We start from the raw sequence: 23731 nt of genomic DNA, 5'->3' as shown, positions 1-23731 counted from the left end.
CCCCCACAGAAGGCAGTCTGATAGTCTTTACATTGTTTCCATGTTATACATTGATCAAAATTGAATGTGTTGAGAGAACAATCATATCCTTAAGGGGAAAAAAAATGAGATAACAAAATTACATGAGATGCCTTTTTAAAAAAAGTTTAAATTAAAGGTAATAGTCTTTGGTCTTTGTTTAAACTCCACAATTTGGATAGAGATGGTAGATACTCTAAAATTGTCCCAGATTGTTGCACTGATGGAATGAGCAAGTTCATTAAGGTTGATCATGACCCCCATGTAGCTGTTAAGGTGTACAGTGTTTTTCTGGTTCTGCTCATCTCACTCAGCATCAGTTCATGCAAATCCTTCCAGTCTTCTCTGACTTCCCATCCTTCCTGGTTTTTCATCGAACAGTAGTATTCCATAACATGCGTATACCACAATTTGTTCAGCCATTCCCCAATTAATGGACATTCACTCAATTTCCAATTCTTTTTGCCACTTTAAACAGGGCTGCTATGAATATTTTTATACAAGTGATATTTTTACCCTTTTTCATGATTTCTTCAGGGATCTTCCAGTAGTCCTCAACCATATTTTATTACATTATTGCATTTTATTATTATCCTCATTGATAATATGGGTTACATTTTCGTCATAAATAAATTTTAGATTCCATATGCAACCCTTGACAAATTTTGTTCAAGGGCAGTGCAGCCCAGGGGAGGTGAAAACCTTGGACACCCATGCCCTTCAAGTTCTTCCAGATCAGAAATGGCCTTTATATCCACTAGCGTTTAGGTAGCACAGTGGATTGAGTGCTGGAGCCTGGAGTCAAAAAGATCCAGTCTCAGATGCTTACTAACTCTACGATTCTGTGCATCTCATTTAACTTCTGTTTGTCTTAAGTTTCCTCATCTATAAAATGTAATTAATAATCATGCATATTTCACAAGGTCATTAAGATCAAATGACATTTATAAAATACTTAGCGTGGTGCCTAGCATATAATCTAAAGTGCTAGTTAAATGTTAACTATTGGGGCGGCTAGGTGGTGCAGTGGATAAAGCACCATCCCTGGAGTCAGGAGTACCTGGGTTCAAATCCGGTCTCAGACACTTAATAATTACCTAGCTATGTGGCCTTGGGCAAGCCACTTAACCCCATTTGCCTTGCAAAAACCTAAAAAAAAATTAAAAAGATTCTCATAGTGTGAAAATGAATGACTTCAAAATTTGTTATCCTTCAGTTAACTAAAAGACAAAATCATGATTTCACTTAAGGTAACAATAAGTATTTCTAAGATAAAATGAGATAAGCAAGGAAGTTGCATTATGCTTAAAAGTACTGAATATACATGCTCCTAACAATATAAAACTAAATACTTCGTGGAAAATTTCATTGAATTGGAAGGAGTAATAGTAAAACTAAAATAGTAGAGGACCAGGGATCTCAGTGTACCCCATTCATATCTAACCACATTGACCCAAAATATTAAGAAGAAGTTAAGGACTTTTAATAGACTTTTAGAAAAAGGCATGTAGGTGGTGCAGTGGATGGAGAGATGAAATAGTATCACAAAAAGAAATAAATAAGCCATAAAGGAAATCTCAAAGGAAAAAAAATAAGACTAGCAGATATTCTTCCAAATGTGTTACAGATAATGATCACAATACCTAAAGCAGGAAAAGAGAACTCAGAAGAAGAAAATTATAGATCATTGTCTTAATGAACATTGGTGCAAAATTTTTAAATAAAATATTTACAAGGAGTCTCTGCATCTTAGAATGATTGCACGGTATGACCAGGTTTTAGTTCTACCAGGAGTGCAGGATTGGTTCAACCTGAGGGAAGAATATGATGAACAAGTAGTTCAGAAGAATGAAGTTGAAATAAGTCATTTACCTTCTGATAGAGAGATACTATATTTAAAATCAAGGAGGGGATATACATTTTCACAGATGGCAGATAAGGACTTTTTTTTTCCTTCCTGGGTGATAATAGTATATATTGAGGGTTTTATTTTTCAAGTTTTTGATTTTTTGATTTTTGTTTTAAATTTTCTCACTGAAGTTGGGTAATAGGAAAGATTGAAGTAATTTTAAAATTACTTTAAAGAAATTTTGTGTACTCTTACAGTTTACAATTGGAAAAACATTAAATTGTCTAAGTCACTCTAATGTCACAAAGTATACTCTAATGTCACTTGCACTCTAATGTCACAAGTGTGATTTCATAATAAAGAAAAAATATTTAACAAAACCAACCAGTTTTGAACTGTTTGAATGAATATTAGAACTTTTTAAAAGTCTTGTGGTCAGGGCAGCTAGGTGGTGCAGTGGATAAAGCACCGGCCCTGGAGTCAGGAGTACCTGGGTTCAAATCTGGTCTCAGACACTTAATAATTACCTAGCTGTGTGGCTTTGGGCAAGCCACTTAACACCATTGACTAGCAAAAACCTAAAAAAAAAAAAAAAGTCTTATGGTCTCTGGCAATTACTTGTTAAAATAATGTGTACTATTCTGTCATGTAAATTTCTTTTCAGTTGGTGCGGTACCAGTACTTTCCAAAGAATTAGCAACATCGGTGAAAAATCACCGATTAAATCAAGTGATGTCTCCTCATAATCCATTGGATTCCAGTTCTCCATTAATAAAGAAAGGCAAGCAAAGGGAAGTTCCAAAGGCCAAAAAGCCAACATCCCTGAAGAAGGTATATTTTGAATTTTACTTTATGCAAAACATTAAAAATTGGTGAAAGGTCTTCCAACTAATCTATATATGTTTTTATTATTTAATTTTTGTTGACTATTCTTATTTGGTAGGAATTCAGTTTCAAAACATTAGTTCTTAATAACTCAAATCTATTAATTAGCAATCCAAAAGATTATATCATGTGAGTTCAAAATTCTTCTCTAATATATAGTTTATATGCTTAGGAATAATTATTTATTTCACTTAAAGGGAAAATTATTAGGTTTATTTAGAACTGTAATGTATATGCTAGTGATTTGTACTTTATATATATTTTTCTTTGAAGGTGACATAGAAAATAGAAGAAAACAATAGCAGCATTTAGTCTAATTTGTAGGTTTATGAGATACCATTTATTGTTTTTTTTTACCCTATTTTTGATATTCTCTAATGTTCTTTAATTGAGAGTTGGCTCATACTCAACTATTCTGATAATAGTAACTATTAGTTATATAAATCTTTATGGTTTATGAAATGCTTTAGAGTACTATTTTACCCTGTCCTTAACAACTACCAAGGGAAGTTGTTATTATTCCCATTTTACAAATGAGAATACTGTGGTTTGTCAGGTGTCAGACCATAGCTACAAAGTCTCTGAGACAAAATTTGAACTCAAGTCTTTCAGACCTTAGGACCAGCTCTTTATCCATATTTCACTATCTAGCTGCTTAAGAAGAATGTGAACCTGAAGAACTACAAAAAAGCATCAGTAGGCATGAACAGAGGACACACATGTCACATCTGTTGAGTGCAGTATGAAATACATAGTGAATTGTGTAATTGACTAGCTAAAGAACATTAATTAGTTTGGGGATTTTTTGTATATTTGTAGCATTGTTACTTAGACAGCTTTTTTTCCCCCCCATGGGAGCTAGTCTTGGATTATTCCATTTTATTTACGTCACCAACTATTGTTGAATTTTATTTTAAAGATTATTTTGAAAGAGCGAGAAGAAAGAAAACAGAAACATCTCTTAGAACAACTTTCAGTTCCAGCATTAGCTCAGAATGTTGAGCAAGATTCGGCAAATAATGTTAATAATCGATCACCAGACCAGGTTGGCCAGTCAGGTACTGATGTCTCTTTTGTTGTGTTAACTTCTTAAATCTTGAAAATAAATAGCAGTAACAGTAATGATAGATGGGTTGTGACCTGTGCTTGGTATTTTTATGGAATAACAACAACAACAATAATAATAATAATAATAATAATAATAACAACAACAACAATAAATATTTATGTAACTCTTGCTTATGTACCAGACACTCTTAAGTGCTTTATTCATTTATCTTCACAACAAACCTGGAAAATGGTTAAAATTTATCCATCATTCCAAAATATGTACCACAAAAAAGATTTATAATTTTAATTTGGAATTCCTTCAAATTCAAGTTAGTATATATTTTTTAAACCCAAACATTCTTGATTCCTGTATTACTAAAGAAAATTTTATTAGTGTAATTTTTTAGTGCATTTGGCTTAGCAGTTGATAATTTTCAAATGTGAATGTTTCTGTTCTTGTATATCTTTGATTATCCCATGAGAAGGCTGTATTCATGCTTGACTTAGGATTTCTCTCTATTTAGAAAGTTACTACCTTAATTTAAGTCCTTATCACTTCTCACCTGGACGATTGAGCTCTCAATATTAAATCTCCCTATTCTGGTTCATCTTTTTCATGGCTACCAAAGTGAACTTCCTTATGCATAAGTTTAGTTGTCACTTTCCTCTACTTTAGTAAATTCCAGTGGTTCTCTGTTGCCTCTCAGATCAAATAGAAACCCAATTTGACTTTTAAAGTTCCTGACAACTTAATATTTACTCTACTTCTCCCATACTCTATTGTCCATACTACTGATCTTCTCTCCATTCTTTTCATGTGACACTTCACCTCCTGTCTTTGTACTGACTTCTCCACACCTTGATTGCACTTCATATAACTCCTCTCTTCTTTTAAGTTATTGATCCTAGTTCACCTTCTCTTTGAAGCCTTTTCTGATACTCTAACTGCTAAATGAGTCATGTCAAGCATTTATTAAGAATTTGCTATAATACTGCACTGTGCTAAAACCAGGTGTCCTTTCTGCCTAAATAACTTGTATTTATTTTATATTTATTTTACATGCATATGTATATTTATGTGTACACACACACACACACACACACACACACACACACACACAATTGAATGTTCAGTTTTGGTTTTTATATCCAAACCCTAGAGTCTATCTTAGTATCTGCCATATTGTTGTAATTTAATAACTATTTGTGGATTGCTTGAGACCATTAAATATAATTGATATATACAGTTTTTTCCTGTCTCTTAAGCATCTTGTATAGTTAGAGAGGATAGATTTGTTTTTTCATTGGTGTTATTATTTTAGGACAAATTATAATTTGAATGTTATAAATTTGATGGTGATGATGATAATAGATGACATATATCATTTTAAGTGTTCTTTACAACAGCCCTGTTTTACAGTTGGGGAATGACTCTTTAAGTGTCACACAGCACATATGTACCTAGAACATGATTCAAATTCATCTTATTGATTTTTAGATAAGAAATTCTCTCTGCCAGTTCAGATTATCATGTTTTCTATACTGTACAGCTTTACAGAGCTGCTGCTCAGGCAATTTATACATAGTGACTTGACCAGGGTCACAGGCAGTATATGTCAGAGGTGAGACCTGAACCCACATTTCACAGCTCTGACATCAGTTCTCTATCCATTAAGTCGTGAAGCTGCTTAGGATGTGAGGAAGACAAAATTTAGGGTGAATTTTGACTTTAAAATCAGTTTGAAATTCAAAAAATAAGACATTGTAAGTTAAATCTAAAACCAAAATATTCTCCCTTTTGAGGGATATGTGTTGCTTCCCAGTCATGTTACTATTTTTGTTGTTGCCATTAATAGCAATGATCTTTTGGAGAGGGGAGGGGTTTCAGGGGAAGGGAGAAGAGTCCAGTTCTGTGATCTCATTGAAATGGATACTGATCTAGATTGTCACCTTGTCTGTAATTTAGAATCTTAAAAGAGGTACCTAGGGGTGCTGAGAGGTTATGTAATCTGCCCATAATCACACTGGCTAGTCTTATCACAGCCAAGACTTGAATCTAGAACTTTCTGATTTAAGCTTATTTCTCTTTCCCATTGACTCAGTGACACTTGTAAGGATTATAAAGCATGATATATATCATTTCATTTGATCCTTAAGAAATCTATGAGAAACTCATATTGCCACTTTTATAATTCTCATTTCACAAATGAGAAACTGAAACTCAGAAAGGTTGTGATTTGTTTCAAGTGAAAGCTAATGTGTAGAAAACAATCCAGTTTTCAGTCTTATCACTAAATAATTATTGTTTCCACTTTTTCCAGAACAATGTTCTCCTGAATAATTGTTCAGCTGTTTGAATTATATTATGTTTATATTGTAGAAGTGTATGCTATATAAGATAACAAGAGTAAACCAACTGTAATTCTGTAACTGGAGGGATCACTGGGTAGGTGATTTTGAAATTGCTTAGGGTTTTATGATTTACAAAGCAGCACATCAACCCTTTAAAGTAGGTTGTACTTTGTTATCCCCATTTTACAGAAGAGAGTAAACAGAAGTTCAAAGAGTTCAAGCTTAGAATATTTCTTACATTTAAGGAAGCTGGACTTTGAAGAGGGGGTAGCCTTCCTGTTTGTTTGTATTAAGTTGTACAGAACTTTTTTGTTTCAGATTTTGAACAAATAGAAGGAACAGAAGACTCAGTCCCTGATTCTTCTACTGGTGAAGTGGAAAACACATCAGCAGAACCCCTAGAAAGCCATGAACTTCAACAGGATGTGGGAGTTTGCCCTATTGTTACACAATCAGTTTCTCCTCTTCCAAAGATCCACAGTAGGAGATTTAGAGAGTGAGTATGTGGAAGCCTGTGCATTGTCGATTTATTTTGAGTTCTCCATATGATACTTTAACATAGTAGTAAGTCCATATGGTAATGAAGCTAACTGTAATATAGTTTTTGAGGTTCTATCTGCCATTGTAAATGATTGCCTTCATATAATATTCTGACATCATAAACACCTGCTTCACCAGTTAGATCTTTGGCACAAGAATTTAGCAATTCTGCCAAATTGACAAACATTATGTGTTGGAGGAAAGGTCTATCTATCTTGTCTCCATTTATGTCAATTAAAGCTTAAATCCTGTAAGAGGATAGGAAAGTATTAAACCTGAAGTTTCATCGGTTTGGGGATTCTTTAGTGAAAACCTTACCATTTCAGGCCAGCGCCTTTATGCAACTTAAAGACTTAGAGAGGGGCAGCTAGGTGGCGCAGTGGATAAAGCACTGGCCCTGGAGTCAGGAGTACCTGGGTTCAAATCCGGTCTCAGACACTTAATAATTACCTAGCTGTGTGGTCTTGGGCAAGCCACTTAACCCCATTTGCCTTGCAAAAAAAAAACCCTAAAAAAAAAAGACTTAGAGAGTCAGCTGGGGCAGTGAGAGATGTAATAACTTCTTCAGGGTCACAATGTGTCTCAGAGTCAGGCCTTAACACAGATCTTATCTTACGTCTTTGAGACCTTCTCTCTGCATATGCTTAATAGAGACATCCTTTAGCCATGCGGGGGGGGGGGGGGGGGGGGGTATATAGGGTGATGCATGGGTCCTAATGAGAGTGGTTTTGAGTCTTTTCTAACACTTCTGAGTGGATGCAAAAGCCTCTGTTGTATCATTCTTCCTTCTCATTCTCTCCTTCCCTATAAATTTGACTTCCTGTGAAGCAAACTAACAGTTAATGTTATACAAGGGTTTCAAATTTAGTAGCTGAAATGGCTAGAATTGGGCTAAGACTCAGGAATAAATTTAAATATTTAAACCAGGAAATTATTTGAGAAGGTGATGATAAAAGAGAGGAAGTTACAGTTGGAGGAGAGATCTATCCTTAATCAGTAGGAATACCAAATTTCTAATTATTATTTCTTGAAGTACAATTTTGTGTGTGTGTGTGTGTGTGTGTGTGTGTATAGATATATTTCATGTACATAATATTTTAGAAAGGATTATATAGCAGCCAAGTGCATATATATAATTCAGTCAAAATACTTTAAAAATCATGTGATATTTCTTCTAGTTATTGCAGTCAAATGCTTAGTAAGGAAGTTGATGATTGTGTGATGGATCTTCTAAAAGAACTGGTTCGTTTTCAAGATCGTATGTATCAGAAAGATCCAGTAAAGGCAAAGACCAAACGTCGGCTTGTCATGGGACTCAGAGAAGTGCTCAAACATCTGAAACTCAAGAAACTAAAATGTGTTATTATTTCTCCAAACTGTGAAAAGAGTAAATCAAAAGGTATGTGCTACTATAACCCTTTTTAATGAGCCCGGGAACATGAATTTTTTTTTTTTTTTTTTTTTTTTTTTTTTTTTTTTTAGGCAAACGAAGTTAAGTGGCTTGCCCAAGGCCCACACAGCTAGGTAATTATTAAGTGTCTGAGACCGGATTTGAACCCAGGTACTCCTGACTCCAGGGCTGTTGCTTTTATCCACTGTGCCACCTAGCCGCCCCCAGGAACATGAATTTCTTGAAAGATTTGTTTTCTTTGTAGCCCAATAGCAAATGAGCATGAATTTGATCAATTTACTGAAGTTAATCAAAAGATATGCTTTATATATTCTCTGCAATTCATTTTTTGGTTCCAGTATTAACTGTAGTCACAGAATTAATCTTTATTTGTATAAAGCAAATTTACCCAACTGGGTAGGGTTGTGTAGGGCCCTCAGCAAAAGGCAAAAGACTATAGGCATAGCCAATGATCCCTACACTTCAGGCTTCATGTGGTTTTGAGCCCTCCAAAAAAATTTCCCATCTTTTTTTTGTTTCAATAGAATTTATTTTCCCCCCCAGTTAAAACTTTTTTTTCTAGGTTCTATTCCTCCAAGTTCTATTCCTCCCTCCCTCCTTCCTTACCTTCCCATGAGACAGTAAGCAATTATTTAATGTTATAGATATGCAGTCCTATAAAACATTTCCATATTAGTCATTTTGTACAATAATGCTCAAATAAAAGGATGTGACAGGAGTCGTAATAAGTGACTTCAATTTGTATTCAAACAATATTAGTTCTTTTTCTGGAGACAAAATGTATGCTTAGTTCTTTTGGGATTGTTTTGAATCATTGTATTGCTGAGTATAGCAAAGTCATTCACAGTTCTTCATCGTATAGTATTTTTTATTTTTATTATTTTTAGGGTTTTTTGCAAGGCAATGGGGTTAAGTGATTTGCCCAAGGCTACACAGCTAGGTAATTATTATTAAGTGCCCGAGGCCCAATTTGAACTCAGGTACTACTGCCTCCAGGGCTGGTTCTCTATCCACTGCAACCTAGCTGTCCCCATTATTATAGTATTGTACACCATTCTCTTTCCACTTTGCATCAGTTCATGTAAGTTTTTCCAGCTTTTTTTTAAAATCATCCTGCTTATTGTTTCCTTTAATATTCCATGACAGTCATATATCACAACTTGTTCAGTCATTCCCCAATAAATCGGCATCCTCTCAATTTCCAATTCTTAGCCACAACAAAAAAACTGCTATGAATTTTTTTGTAAAAAATAAATTCTTTTCCCTTTTTAAAAAGAAAGTCTTTGGGATACAGTTCTAGCAGTTGTTAGATCAAAGGGTATACACAATTTTTTAGCCCTTTTGGCATAGTTCCAAATAGCTCTTCAGAATGATGTCATTCACAACTCCACCTGTATTGCACTAGTGCCCAGTTTTCTTACAATCCCCTCTACTATTTATCATTTTCCTTTTTTTTTGTTATATTAGCCAATGTGATATAATAATTTTATTTTTATTAATTTGTTTTTATTTTTTATTTACTTTTTTATAATTTTAATTTTTATTAAAGATATTATTTTTTTGACAGTTTTTCCCCAATCTTGTGTCCCTCCCCACCCCCCCACCCCACAGATAGCACTCTGTCAGTCTTTACTTTGTTTCTATGTTGTACCTCGATCCAAAATTAATTTCTTAAAGAAAGATTTTATTTATTTTGAGTTTTATAATTTTTCCCCTATTGCTTCCCTTCCTCCACCCCCCACAGAAGGCATTCTGTTAGTCTTTAAATTGGTTCCATGTTATACATTGATCTCAGTTGAATGTGATGACCGAGAAATCATATCCTTTAGGAAGAAAAATAAGTATGAGATAGTAAAATTACAAAATAATATAACATTTTTTTCCCCTAATTTGATGGTAACAGTCTTTGTTCAAAGTCCATAATTCTTTCTCTGGATACAGATGGTGTTCTTCATTGCAGATAGCCCCAAATTGTTCCCGGTTGTTGCACTGAAGGGATGAGCAAGTCCATCAAGGTTGATCAACACCCCCATGTTGCTGTTAGAGTGTACAGTGTTTTTCTAGTTCTGCTCATCTCACTCAGCATCAGTTCATGCAAATCTTTCCAGGCTTCCCATCCCTCCTGGTTTCTAATAGACCAATAGTGTTCCCTGACATACATATACCACAGTTTGTTAAGCCATTCCCCAGTTGAAGGACATTGACTTAATTTCCAATTTTTTGCCACCACAAAAGGGCTACTGTAAATATTTTTGTACTAGTGATGTTTTTACCCTTTTTCATAATCTCTTCATGCTATAGGCCCAGTAGTGGGTCTGGATCAAAGGGTAGGTACGTTTTTGTTGCCCTTTGGGCATAATTCCAAATTTCTCTCCAGAAAGGTTGGATGAGTTCACAGCTCCACCAACAATGTATTAGTGTCCCAGATTTCCCACATCCCTTTCAACATTGATCATTGTTCGTTCTGGTCATATTGGCCAGTCTGAAGGGTGTGAGGTGTTATCTCAGAGATGCTTTAATTTGCATTCATCTAATAATCAATGATTTGGAGCAATTTTTTCATATGACTATGGATTGCTTTGATTTCCTCAGCTGTAAATTGCCTTTACATATCCTTTGACCATTTGTCAATTTGGGAATGGCTTGATTTTTTTGAAAATTTGACTCAGTTCTTTTTTGCAACTAGTCCTTTGTCAGAAATACTAGTTGCAAAAATTGTTTCCCAATTTAGCACATTTCTTTAGATCTTGGTTACAGTGGTTTTGTCTGTGCAAATGCTTTTTAATTTACTGTAATCAAAGATATCTACTTTGTTTTTAATGATTTTCTCCATCTCTTCCTTGGTCATAAACTGCTTCCCTTTCCATAGATCTGACAGGTAAACTACTCCTTGATCTTCTAGTTTGCTTATAATATTGGTTTTTTTTAATGTCTAAATCTTGTATCCACTTTGATCTTACCTTGGTATAGGGTGTGAGGTGTTGGTCTAATCTAAGTTTCTTCCATGCTAACTTCCAATTCTCCCAACAGTTTTTATCAAAGAGAGAGTTTTTATCCCAATAGCTGGACTCTTTAGGTTTATCAAACAGCAGATTAAATATAATCATTTCCTGCTATTGCACATAGTCTATTCCACTGATCCACGACTATTTTTTTTTTTTTTTTTTAGGTTTTTGCAAGGCAGATGGGGTTAAGTGGCTTGCCCAAGGCCACACAGCTAGGTAATTATTAAGTTTCTGAGACCGGATTTGAACCCAGGTACTTCTGACTCCAAGGCTGGTGCTTTATCCACTACGCCACCTAGCTGCCCCCACGACTCTATTTCTTAGCCAGTAACAGACAGTTTTGATGACTGATGCTTTATAATGTAATTTTAGGTCTGCAAGGCTAAGCTGCCTTCTTTTGCACTTTTTCCAGTTGAATCCCTGGAAATTCTTGAGAAAAAGAAGAAATCAATGCAAAAAAAGTTAAGAAAAGTAAAGTAAAGAAAAAGTATCTTTGATTTATATTCAGGCTCCACCAGTTCTTTTTCTGGAGATGGGCAGCACCTTTTTCCATAAGTCTTAATTTGTTCTTTCTCTATTTTTTTTAGTTGCATAATTAGTTCATTGATTTTTGTCTTTCTCTAATTTATTCATGCAAGCATTTAAAGATATAATATAGCCCCTGACAGTCTCCTTGAGTGTATCCCATAGGTTTTGGTATGTTGTATCATTATTGTCATTATGTAGGATGAAATAGTTAATTATTTCTGTAATTTGTTCCTTGATCCACTCATTCTTTAAAATGAGGTTATTTAGTTTCCAATTAGTTCTGGGTCTGTATCTCCCTGACCCAGTATTGCATATAATTTTTCTTGCATTATGTCTGAGAAAGATATATTCACTATTTCTGCCTTTCTGCAGTTTTTATGTCCTAGTATGTGGTAAATTTTTGGGTAAGTGACTTGTACTGCCGGGAAAAATGTATATTCCTTTCTATCCCCATTCAGTTTCCTCCATAGGTCTATCATGTCTAGGTTTTTCTAACAATCTATTTACCTTCTTAATTTCCTTCTTGTTTATTTTATAATTTGATGATGTAGTAATTTTAAATGAAATTTTTTTCCCCTTTTCCTGAAGGATTTTGTTGCTATTAAACAAATATGCTGATGATTTATTTGAATTCCCTTTTTTTCTGCAACCTTATTGAAGTTATCATTTCAATTATCTTGCAAAAATCAATTTAATTGGGGCAGCTAGGTGGCGCAGTGGGTAGAGCACCAGCTCTGGAGTCAGGAGTGCCTGAGTTCAAATGTGGCCTCAGGCACTTAATAATTACCTAGCTGTGTGGCCTTGGGCAAGCTACTTTAACCCCATTTGCCTTGCAAGAAACCTAAAAAAAAAAAACTCAATTTAATTTCTCTTTGTCTATCCTTGTTCATTTGATTTCTTTTCATACTCTTATTGTCATGGTAGCATTGCTGATATATTAAGTAAATGTATATTAACAGACATTCTGTCTTTACTCTATTTTTAATAGAAAGGCCTCTAATTTTTCTCCAGTACATATAATGCAGTTCCTAATTATAGATAGGTGCTACTTACTCTGATGAAAGATCCATTTATTCTCATGTTATCTACTATGTGTACAAACATACACACACAAAGAGACATGTAAAAATGCATCTTTTGCTACATTCTTCTTGTCATTAATATTAAGATAATACTTTTCCTATTGAAAATTTAGTGCATTTTTGTCAACCTCAAATAGAAACAGATCCTGGCAGGTCAGATTTTTGACTTGGAAAACTACACATCAACATTACCTACGTGGTATTGTGGTTCAACTAGTATGGCTCAGTAGATAGAGTGCTGGGACTAGAGAAAGGAAGACCTGAAGTTAAATCCAATTTCAGATAATTGCCTAAATCTTGGTCTCTGCCCTGGTATGAGAAAAAGGTGATTCTCTAAAGAAAGTGGCAGGCCACTCCAGTATCTTTGCCAAGAAAACTCCATGAACAATATGATCTACAGGTCAAGAAGTGTCATGCACAACAGAATGAATGTTGAGTTTTATTTTTATTTATTTTTGATTAAAATTTTTTTTTGGATGAAAATATTTGAAGATAGAAATTTTAACCTAAGAATTGCTTTGGATACATCCCTAATGGTGTTTTGTCTTATTGTTGCCATTATTAAACACAATCAGTATTCAAACCTGTAATCATGCTGAAGACCTACATTCATTTGTACCTGATGACTTTTATGTTTAAATTAGTTCTTGACTTAAACTTCTTTACAATGTAGAATAAAACTTACACTGATGGCAGAGTGCATTAGTAGAAACTCACTACACTAACTATAATAATCTCTTTATCTTTAAGTTCTTATAAGAACTTCAAATTACTAGTAATTAATTCCACCTTCATTTTTAAAACACCCCCCAAAATTCTGTGATTTTTAACTGAGCTTTCTGGTATTGGAGATATTTTTTAAAACATTCTTTAAATGACTTAGATACAGATACAGTGAATTTTTATTGGATCTTTATGTTAACAAGTTGGGTTTTTTTTTAATTTTTTTACTTTTCCAGCTTTTGTTAAAAGAAACATGATAGCCAATGAAATATAGAAATTCTTTTAGTGAAAGGCTAGATTTAGCTCCCTTATATAAATATTGAGTATCATAATGGCAGTAAAATATTTCTTCCCCAAAGTAAATGGAGAATATTCTATTCTAATTTTTAGTTGTTACTATTCTCTGCACACACCTCACCCCATCTCCCCTAGGCATCCATACCAAAATGGCTATGTAGAACATTTCTCATTTATTAAAATAAAAATTCCTAATAAGGGAGAAGGATAAAGGACGTCCCATACTTCCATAAGTATGGAGCATACAGCCTCAGTTTTTCTTCCTTTGAAGTAAATTATATACTATCCTCACTTAATCTAAGAAGAAACAGGATATTCTGATTAAATCTTGTAAAACATTTCAAGAGACTTTCAAAGTGTTTTCTTGTCCTGAAATTTTACAAGTCAAACTATATTACCCCTCTACTAAATTAAACTCTCTTGTCTCTCAGTTGACTTGAAGCTATTTTTGTAACATATAGTTATTAGTGCAATAATACATACATATAATTTATAAGTAAAATAAATACACATTTTGAGGAGGATGTACAAAAAAAATTTTCTTATGAACTTTCTTCATCAGAAAAGGTTACTCCATTAGTATAGACTCTAAAGATCATGAATCTCTTTCCTTATATGTAAATTTAGATGGTTTGCCAGCATGGACTATTGCAGTGACCTGCTGGTTAGTCTCCTTGACTCAAGTCTGTTTGCTCCAGGCCATTCTCCCCTCAATTGTCAAATTAATCTTCCTAAAACAGAGGTCTGACCACATCACTCACCCACCTACCTACACCCTCTTTCCCGCATTGAAACAACTCTCCTGGCTCTGTTACCTCCAGGATCAATTATAAAATCCTGTATTTTATTTTTATATCCTCTCATAACCTGGCCCCTTCCTACCTGGTTCTCCTCTTGTGTCATAATCTCCTTCATATGTCCTGTAATTCTGAAGCACTGCCCTCCTCGCTCTTGTTACGAATAACACTCTTTCTCCTAACTCCTTGCCTTTTCACAGACTGTCCTCCGTGCTTGGAATTCTATTCCTTCTCATACCTACCTCCCAACTTCCCCATGAACTTCCTTCATGTCTCAGTTAAAGGCAGAGCTTCTATAAGAAGCTGTCCTTATGCAACTGCCCCCAATTCAATTTAATAAGCATTTGTTAAACACCAGGATCTGCCAAACACTAGGGATACAAATAAGAAGAAAAACAGTCTCTACCCTCTAGGTGTTTATAGTCTAATGAGAGAAGACTATACAAAAAGAAGCTTGGAAATGGGGAGGGAACTTGTTCCATAGAGACTGGGGAGAAAACTCATTCCAAACCAAGTTGAATTAAAGATAGATGGAAGGTGGAAGGGGATGAAAGTCTTCAGTGCTGCCCTCTAGAAAGGGATGAGTTTAGTGCTCTGCCTCCCTCTGATTTGTATGTAGTTGTCTTCATGATGTCTGCTCCATCAGACCAAGGGCTCCTGGAGAGCAGGGACAGTTTTTTTAATTTTTTGTCCATTGCTTGGTACAATACCTGACACAGAGCTTCTATAATAAGTGCCAGTTAACTGACCGGTTATGGGAGTTGACTTTTCCATAGTTCTGCTACCTGGGACTTAGAACACTTTTTTAATTTGTTTTTAGATTGTATTAAAATGAATAGTTTATAACTTTCTTTTAAATAGAAATGAGTATCATAGAGTTTTTAAACGATACTGGTTCAATTAGTATATTGTGTTTGCTGTAAAAAGGTGGCTTTCCATTTTTTAGATGACATAAAGTTTCTTGATTATTGCTGTTTTCATTTTATTTTCATTTAATATAAAGACTGAAGAGTGTCTTTTCTTAGCAAATCTGACATTCCATTGTAATATCTCTCTACCACTTTCTACCTTCTTTGCTCTAGGTGGGTTGGATGAGACATTACATACCATTATTGATTATGCCTGTGAACAGAATGTCCCATTTGTGTTTGCTCTCAACCGAAAAGCTCTGGGTCGGAGTGTAAACAAAGTAGTACCAGTCAGTGTGGTGGGAATTTTCAGCTATGATGGTGCGCAGGTGAGCTGAATGTGCACTCATTTTTTTTTCTTTGTTTTAACACTGAGACCAGCCATCTTATCCTTACTTTAGAGGCAAGGTCCTTAATCCTTTTGGTGACATGAACCTTTTTGGTGGAGTCTATAGATATCTTCTCAAAAAAATATTTTTGAATAACAGTTCAAAAATATTTAACTATAGGTAGAGGTTAGTTAAAATAATAAGTTCATGGAGTTTCTGAAAGAAATTCATGGACCCTAATTTTCAGAACACTTGCAAAGATTCTAGTCTCAGTTTATAAAACACTTAACTTTTTTTTCATATTTCTTCTCATTTGTTTTCAGTGTCTCCAAAAGGTGGGTAGGGAGTGTTATAATTTATAAATGATAATGGAGAAATTTGGACTGACAATGTGGGGGAGGAGTGAGACTGATCAAAGTCTGAATTTACCCAGTAGGGTCCAAACCAAGGTTAGCATCATCTCCCTTCTTATAGTCTCTTTAAGGTAGTTATTAATTGCATTGTGTACTATCATTTGAGGTACATATACGTGTGTGTGTGTGTGTGTGTGTGTGTGTGTGTGTGTGTATTTATAGTGCTCTGCTCTGCAAAAACTGAATGTTCTATAAATGTTATCTGCAGCTACTACTCTTTCTCCTCTTCCTAATATTTTAAACATAAGAACTTTAATACCTTTTATCTTTGAGAAAAATAAGCTTTACTATTATTTTGATCATAAAATGCTTTAAAAAAGATTTTATTGCCAACTTAGGAAATGAAGATTGGGATGTGTTAGCATGGAATTTTTCTTTTGTTTATTACTAAGACTATATTTTAAGTAGGTCTCTAGTTGAATTTTTAAAGGATGTGTCCTTGCCTCATGTTTAACATTTTAACAATGGCTTGATTCACTTAATCAACTTTGCAAATAACTTAAAACTAAGAGGGCTTGGGATAACCAATTTGCCAAGTCAGCCAGCTGTACACAATATAGCCATAATAGTGCAGCTGCAAGATGCAGAGGGACTAGACCAGTCATTGTCAGATAAAAGGGCATTTATGAGAGATATTAAAAAAGTAAAGTTGACAAAATTTGAGGCTAATTGAATGTGAGGGTGGGATGGGAAGAGAGAATAAAAAGTCATGGATAGCATAACATAGAATTGTATACCTGACAGGCTGGTTATGCCCTTGACAGAAAAAAGGAAAATTTGTAAGAAGGTATGGTTGGGGGAAGTTAGGTGGCTCAGTGGATAGAGCTGGAATCAGGAAGACCTGAGTTCAGATCTGGCCTCAGACACTTAATAATTCCCTAGCTGTATGACCTTGGGCAAGTCACTTAACCCCATTCCCTCCCCCCCCCCCAAAAAAGAAAGCAAGCAAGAAGGTATGGTTGGGGTGGAGGAGGAAGAGGATTTTAATGAGTTCACTTTTGGATGTTGGTTTTACGATGTTTATAGGACATCCAGTTTGAGATGTCCAGTAGGCAGTTGTAAATGTAAGATTAGAGATAAGGACTGAATAAATAGTTCTGAGATTCATCTGCATAGAAAAGATGATTAAGCCAAATCTCTTCAAGAAAAGAGTATCAGGGAGAAAAGTATCAATTGTGTCAACGGTTGCAAAGACATCAAGAAAGATGAAGGTTAAGAAAATGCTATTAGATTGGCAATTCAGACACCATTGGTAACTTTGTAGAGAGTAGTTTTGGTGGAAAGATGAAATTGGAAGCCAGATTAAGAGAGTTGAGAAGAGAGTGAGAGAAAAGGAATGGAGCCATCAGTTGCATATGACCTTCTCAAGTAGTTTAATCAAGAAGGAAAGGAGAAATATAGATACAACTCAAGGGAATGGATGGTTTTTATGAAGAAAGATATGGTTGTGTTTTTAGGTGTCAGAAGTTCCCAGTTGACAGAGAAACTGAATAGTTGAGAAAATGATTTGTTATTGAGTGGATGTTAAAAGGGATGATGTTCTGGGGAAGACAGGATAAAATAAGTATATAGAGGGGCTTGACTTGGCAAGAAGAACCATCTTTCATGTGAAACAAGGGTGAAGGATGAAATGGTTAGGGAAGGTATCTAAATGGTGTGAGATAAGAGGAGAGATGAGGGAACTCTTGGTAAAATGGTCTCAATTTTTTTCAGTAAATATGAGTCAGTGTTCTTAGGTGAAAGGATGGGAGACAGCAGAGCTATGAGGTCTTTGAGGAAGGTTGTAAAAGGTGAGTAAAGCTATTATGGTGAATTGAGGTAGTGAATCAGGGGTATGTGAAAAGATTGCCTTGCCACATCTCATGGGCACAGCTGAGATTATGTAGGAAATTATGAGTGCCCTATTGAAATCATGTGGATGGTAGGAGTAATTCAAGCCTAGGAATTGATACGGCAAGATTGGTAGATTAAGAGGGCAAAGGACTGGAGAAAGATAATTATATAAAGTTGAACTCATTCACCAAGGGATTAAGATGGGAAAGGGAGGAGAGAGTGGTTAGTGTAGGGTTAAACACTTGGGAATTTAGGGGTAGAGGGATTGGGAATCATACTAAGGATGAATAATAGATTTGCAAGGCAGAGTAAAAGCCAGAATGACTAAAGATGATCAAATAAAGAAATTTCAGATTTCATGAAAATGGATGGTGGAATTCTTAATGCTTATGGCAAGATCAGAGCTATGATGTTTTTGTGTAACTGTGTCGGACTTGAGGAGTAGATCTTGGGAAATAAGTAAATCAAGGAACTGAGAAGTTAGTGTTTGAGGAAGTACCAGTATACAACTTTGCTTTTCACTTTTCAGGCTATCATTACCTTAGGCCAGATCCTCATCTCTCACTTAACTAGATGACTAAAATTGTTTCTTAATTGATCACTAATTCAAAAATTTCTCAATTCCAATTCATCCTCCACAAACCTGCTGAAGTTACGTTCTTTGAAATTCAGATCTGTTTCCATGTTTTTGTCTGGGATCAAATAGACTCTCTTCCATTTGGCTTTTAAAGCTCTCACCATCTGTCCCCAACCTATCTTTCCAGCTCCTTCATTGCATTCTATACAAACTAGCCTTCATTGTTTTTACTCACGCTTTATACTTTGTTATCTCCTATCTCTATTTCTTTGTTCTGATTGTCTCCCATGCCTAGAAAGTATTCCTTGACTTCTTTCTAATTTTAATTTCTCATTTAAAAAGATGATGCTTACACACTTATATAAAGGCTTTCCTACTTCTTTCCACCTTCCAATACCCTTCTTCCCTAAACTATTTTGTATTTATTTGGAATATGTTTCTGTAGTTTTGCTAGCTGTCTCTTCTTATACAATATAAGCTTCTTGTAGGGAAGAATTGTTTTTATCTTTATCTTTTTGTCCCCCAGCAATTTACAATGACCGGCATGTTTAGGCATTTAATAAATGAATTAAATTGAGCTTAAATCGAGCTAGGAATAATAATGATTTTATATATCTATGGGGATTAATTTAAGGAACTGGGAATGATTATCCTGGAAAAAGAGAAAACTGTTGGCTACATGATTGTCTTGAGGCATTTCAAAGTGTGTTAGATGAAAGAAGAAACAGTCATAAGTTTTTACTGTTATCTGTGACTGATGACTAAAGTTTGCCTTGGTGAAGAGAAGGGCTATCTCTATCTGAGATGGATTGATGGGAAGAGTGGGGGAAGATACATGATGAGTGCCATGAAATAAGGAGAAAGAGAAAAAAGAGCTTGTAGCCAGTGGCTTGGATTTTTTTCAATCAAGTATGAGGTAAATTCTTTGCCGGAGGAGAGATCTAAGACAATCACTCTGGTGAGTAGAATAGCAAGTTGATTATTAAAGGATTGCTTTGCTACAATGATTGTGATGGGATAACCCAGTTGAGATTAGGTAATGTAAATCACCAAGTTTTCTTGATTTCTTGTATCTCTGGGAAGCTGCGTGTAAATAGGAGCGAAGGAGTTGGATGATGGTTAACAGTCCAGAAAGTATTTTTTTGACAAAATATAATAGATTTGGACAAGAAAGCAAAGGAATTAAAGAGTAGAGGATAATGTAGCCAGATCAGGCAACCTAAGGGAAACAAGTGGTGTAGGCCCTATGAACAATGAACAGGTTGCATTTGAACCACCTTAATTTTACTTAGTCATTAAACTGTTGACTCTCTTTACCCTTCATTGCTGCTACTCCATCCATTTTCAACAAATAATTTATTAAGATAATTATTTCTTCCTTTTATTGTTACAAAGCTCTACTTTTTTATTCTAGTATTGACATCCTTCTAAAAATTTAAGATAAAGATCTTAAGAAAGAATAATTAAACTAACTTACTAGTTAATGTTCGGAAAATCACCAATTTACTTTTTCTTTTGCCTCAGGATCAGTTTCACAAAATGATAGAGCTTACAATGGAAGCCAGACAGGCATATAAGGTTATGTTATCAACTTTAAAAGAAGGAACTGAAACACAAGAGACAGAGAATCCTATATCCCCCTTGCTTACTCCACAAGGCGAGAGTGGCTCTTCAGAACTTAATAAAACAGCTGACACAAAAGAGGAAGAACCAAATTACAGTAAGTGGCACTCAGGTTGACTTTTGTTTGAAATTCTTATTGTTTGATAATGATAATTTTTCTTCTACTTTAACCAGTGTTCCTAAGATCAGCATAACAAAAATTACTACAATATAATTTGAGATCATAATACTTACTGAAGTTTATGGAATATCAAAGGTAAAAGGGATCCTAAAGATCATTAACCTTATTATAATTAAAAAAAAAAAGATTTATTGATGATTTTTTAAAATTATAACATCTCAATGACTTTACACACTTGTCTCCAATATAACCCTCTCTTATAACAAATAAGTGCAATCTAGTAAAAACAGATCAACACACTGGTCATGTTTGGAAATGTATGCTTCATTGTGTAACACTGTCTGCCTAGAGGTAGGCTTTACCATCAGACCTCTGGTCACATGAGGTTCCTGCAGTGATCAAATTCTAAATCCTAAATGCTGTTTTCCTATACATTATTGATACCTTCCTTTATGGAAGAAACTGAAACCCCATACATTCTTACTTTCTTAAGATCAAGTAGTTAATACAGAAGAATATCAGGGCTACAAGAAACTTTTGATAGGTTATCTGTTTCAATTTTTACCTGAACAAAATTCCCTCTTCTACTTATCTCATCATCCAGCTTTTGCTGAAAGACTCCTGTGAGGGGTACCCTCTCTCTTTCCTAAAGGGTTCTATTCTACTTTTGGATAGCTCTGATTATTAGGGAATTTTTCCTTTAATTTGACTCTCTGCTTTTCTATGGCATTTTGTAGTCATTGCTCTAAATTCTCCCCTCTGGGACCAAATAGAATAAATCTAATTCCTTTTCCATGTGACAGCCCTATATGTGCTTGAAATTAGCTGTCATGTTTCCCGTTAAGTTGCTTTTCTAGATTAAATGTCCATAGTTTCTTTAAATTAATCCTCAAATAGCACTTTTTTATTGATTCTCTGACTTCTTTGCACTAACTTGTCAGTGTCATTCCTATAATGGAATTTATAGGATGAATACTGCACACAGATGACTGAGACCATTTGTTTTCCATGCTTATTTTAATATTACATTATAGTAGCATTTTTGACTACTTAGGATCCTCCTTAGCCCCTAGATATATTGGTCATCATAGCAGTCTTTTAGAACTTGATGTTTATCTCTCTAAAGAAACATTAAATCTCATTGGTCCATAGTTCTATCCTGTTCAGATTGTTTTTTTTTTATTTAAAAATTTTTATTTTAAACATTTTCTTGTTAAATTTTGAATTCCAGAATGTCTCCTACCATCCCACCTCTCTCCCCCACCTTCTGAAGAGGCAAACAATATGTGCAAATATCAGTTATATATGTGAAATCATGCAAAATGTTTCCATATTACGTATTCCATATTAGGGGGTAGCTAGGTGGTGCAGTGGATAGAGCAACAGCCCTGGAGTCAGGAGTACCTGAGTTCAAATGTGACCTCAGACACTTAATAATTACCTAGATGTGTGGCCTTGGGCCCCATTTGCCTTGCAAAACAAATATTTCCATATTAGCTAAATCACAAAACAAAGCAAAAAAAAAGAAAGAAAATATGCTTCTGTTACTTGAGTCCATCAGTTTTCTCTCTGAAGGTGTATAGCATCTTTTTATCTTGAATCCTTTGGAATTGTCTGGGATCATTGCATTGATCAGAGTAGCCAAGTCTTTCACAGTTGATCATCATTATAACATTACTGGTACAATGTTCTCCTGATCCTGCTCACTTCACATGGCATCAGTTCATATAGATCTTGGCATGTTTTTTTCTGAAACTTCCTCTCTTGTCATTTCTTATACCACAGTGTTACTTCATTACAATCATTGGCACATCCTATTTAACCAAACCCCTATTGATGAGAAATCCCTCAATTTCCATTCTTTGCCACTACAAAAAAGCTACTCTGAATCTTTTTGTACATATAAATCCTTTCCCTTTATCTTTGATATATTTGTAGTACAGACCTAATAGAAGTATTCACTGATCAAAAGGTATGTTCATTTTTATAACCCTTGGGGTATAGTTTCAGATTGTTTTCCAGAATGATTGGGACAGTTCACTATTCCACCAAGAGTTCATTGACCTACCCATAAAATCCATTTTGTAGATGAAGAAACAGGCTCAGAAAGGGTATCTTAACTTGCTTTTGGTCACCCAGCATTAAGTCTTTTAAAGAAGGAACTGGAATCCAGGTCCATGTCCAGTATCTATCCACTATGTCAAATTTCATTTGCTGCCTGCAGGAGGCAGATTGGAGGCAGGCAAATTTGATGGTGAAAGAGCTTTTCCATCTGTGACACAAGTAACATTAAACAGGGGCCATTTGTTGGCAGGACACTTAAATATCATTTGGAGTTAAAATGCTGAAGTATTCAAATAGATCTGTCCAAAATGAGCAGGTTTCCATCTGCAGTGTCCTGAAACATAGTGGAGCCTAAGGTAGGATTGGCCAGTAGGACTGAGGCTGCAACAGTAGGAGGGATCATACTGCAAGCAGTGACTCCAGGATAAGTTCTTTACCTTTTCATGTGTCTCTTGAACCTCCTGTTTGATGTCCAAATTTTCTGTTTAGCTCTGGTCTTTACATCAGAAATTTTTGGAATTCTTCCATTTCGTTAAATGTCTATCCTTTTCCCTGGAAGAGAAGGCTCAGCTTTGCAAGAAAGTAGATTCTTGGCTGCATTCCAAGCTCCCTTGCTCTTCGAAATATTTCATTCCAGGCCCTTCAATCCCTTAATGTTGATGCAGCCAGGTCCTGTGTGATCCTTACTGTGGCTCCTTGATATTTAAATTGTTTCTGGCTGCTTGCAGGATTTTCTCTTTTATCTGATAGTTCTGGAGTTTGGCCACAACATTCCTTGGTGTTTTCATTTTAGGATCTTTTTCTGGTGGGGATCGATGTATTCTTTCAATAACTACTTTGCCCTCCGATTCCATGATATCAGGGCAGTTTTCTATCACTAGATCCTGTAATATTAAGTCCAGGCTTTTTTTCTCTTCAATGTTTTCAGGAAAGGGGCGGCTAGGTGGCATAGTGGATAAAGCACTGGCCCTTGAGTCAGGAGTACCTGGGTTCAAATCTGGTCTCAGACACTTAATGATTACCTAGCTGTGTGGCCTTGGGCAAGCCACTTAACCCCGTTTGCCTTGCAAAAAAAAATGTTTTCAGGAAGTCCTATAATTTTCAGGTTACCCCTCCTCGATCTATTCTCAAGGTCAGTGGTTTTGTTGATGAGGTATTTTATATTTGCTTCTATTTTTTTCTATTTTTTTGATTTTGTTTAACTGACTCTTGCTGTCTCATGGAGTCATGAGTTTCTGTAGACTCCATTCTTTTTTTTGGGGAGGAGTTTTCTTCATTAACCTTTTGCAACTCCTTTTCCAGTTGGTCAATTCTACTTTTGAAAGA

General features: G+C 35.1%; 1 protein-coding gene across 1 annotated transcript in view; it reads left to right on the top strand.

The window, feature by feature from the left end:
• Nucleotides 1-23731, top strand: part of LOC141501315 (selenocysteine insertion sequence-binding protein 2-like) — a 76153-nt gene that overhangs the window by 36944 nt on the left and 15478 nt on the right. The window contains exons 12-17 of the mRNA XM_074205201.1: nt 2532-2698; nt 3672-3810; nt 6473-6650; nt 7873-8093; nt 15620-15774; nt 20122-20317. Of these exons, the coding sequence (XP_074061302.1) occupies nt 2532-2698; nt 3672-3810; nt 6473-6650; nt 7873-8093; nt 15620-15774; nt 20122-20317 (1056 nt within the window). The remainder of the gene's footprint in view (nt 1-2531; nt 2699-3671; nt 3811-6472; nt 6651-7872; nt 8094-15619; nt 15775-20121; nt 20318-23731) is intronic.

Source organism: Macrotis lagotis, chromosome X (assembly GCF_037893015.1).
Source record: "Macrotis lagotis isolate mMagLag1 chromosome X, bilby.v1.9.chrom.fasta, whole genome shotgun sequence".
NCBI lineage: Eukaryota > Metazoa > Chordata > Mammalia > Peramelemorphia > Peramelidae > Macrotis > Macrotis lagotis.
Note: the sequence above shows the minus strand (reverse complement) of the source record. Positions and strands in the feature narration are given on the sequence as shown.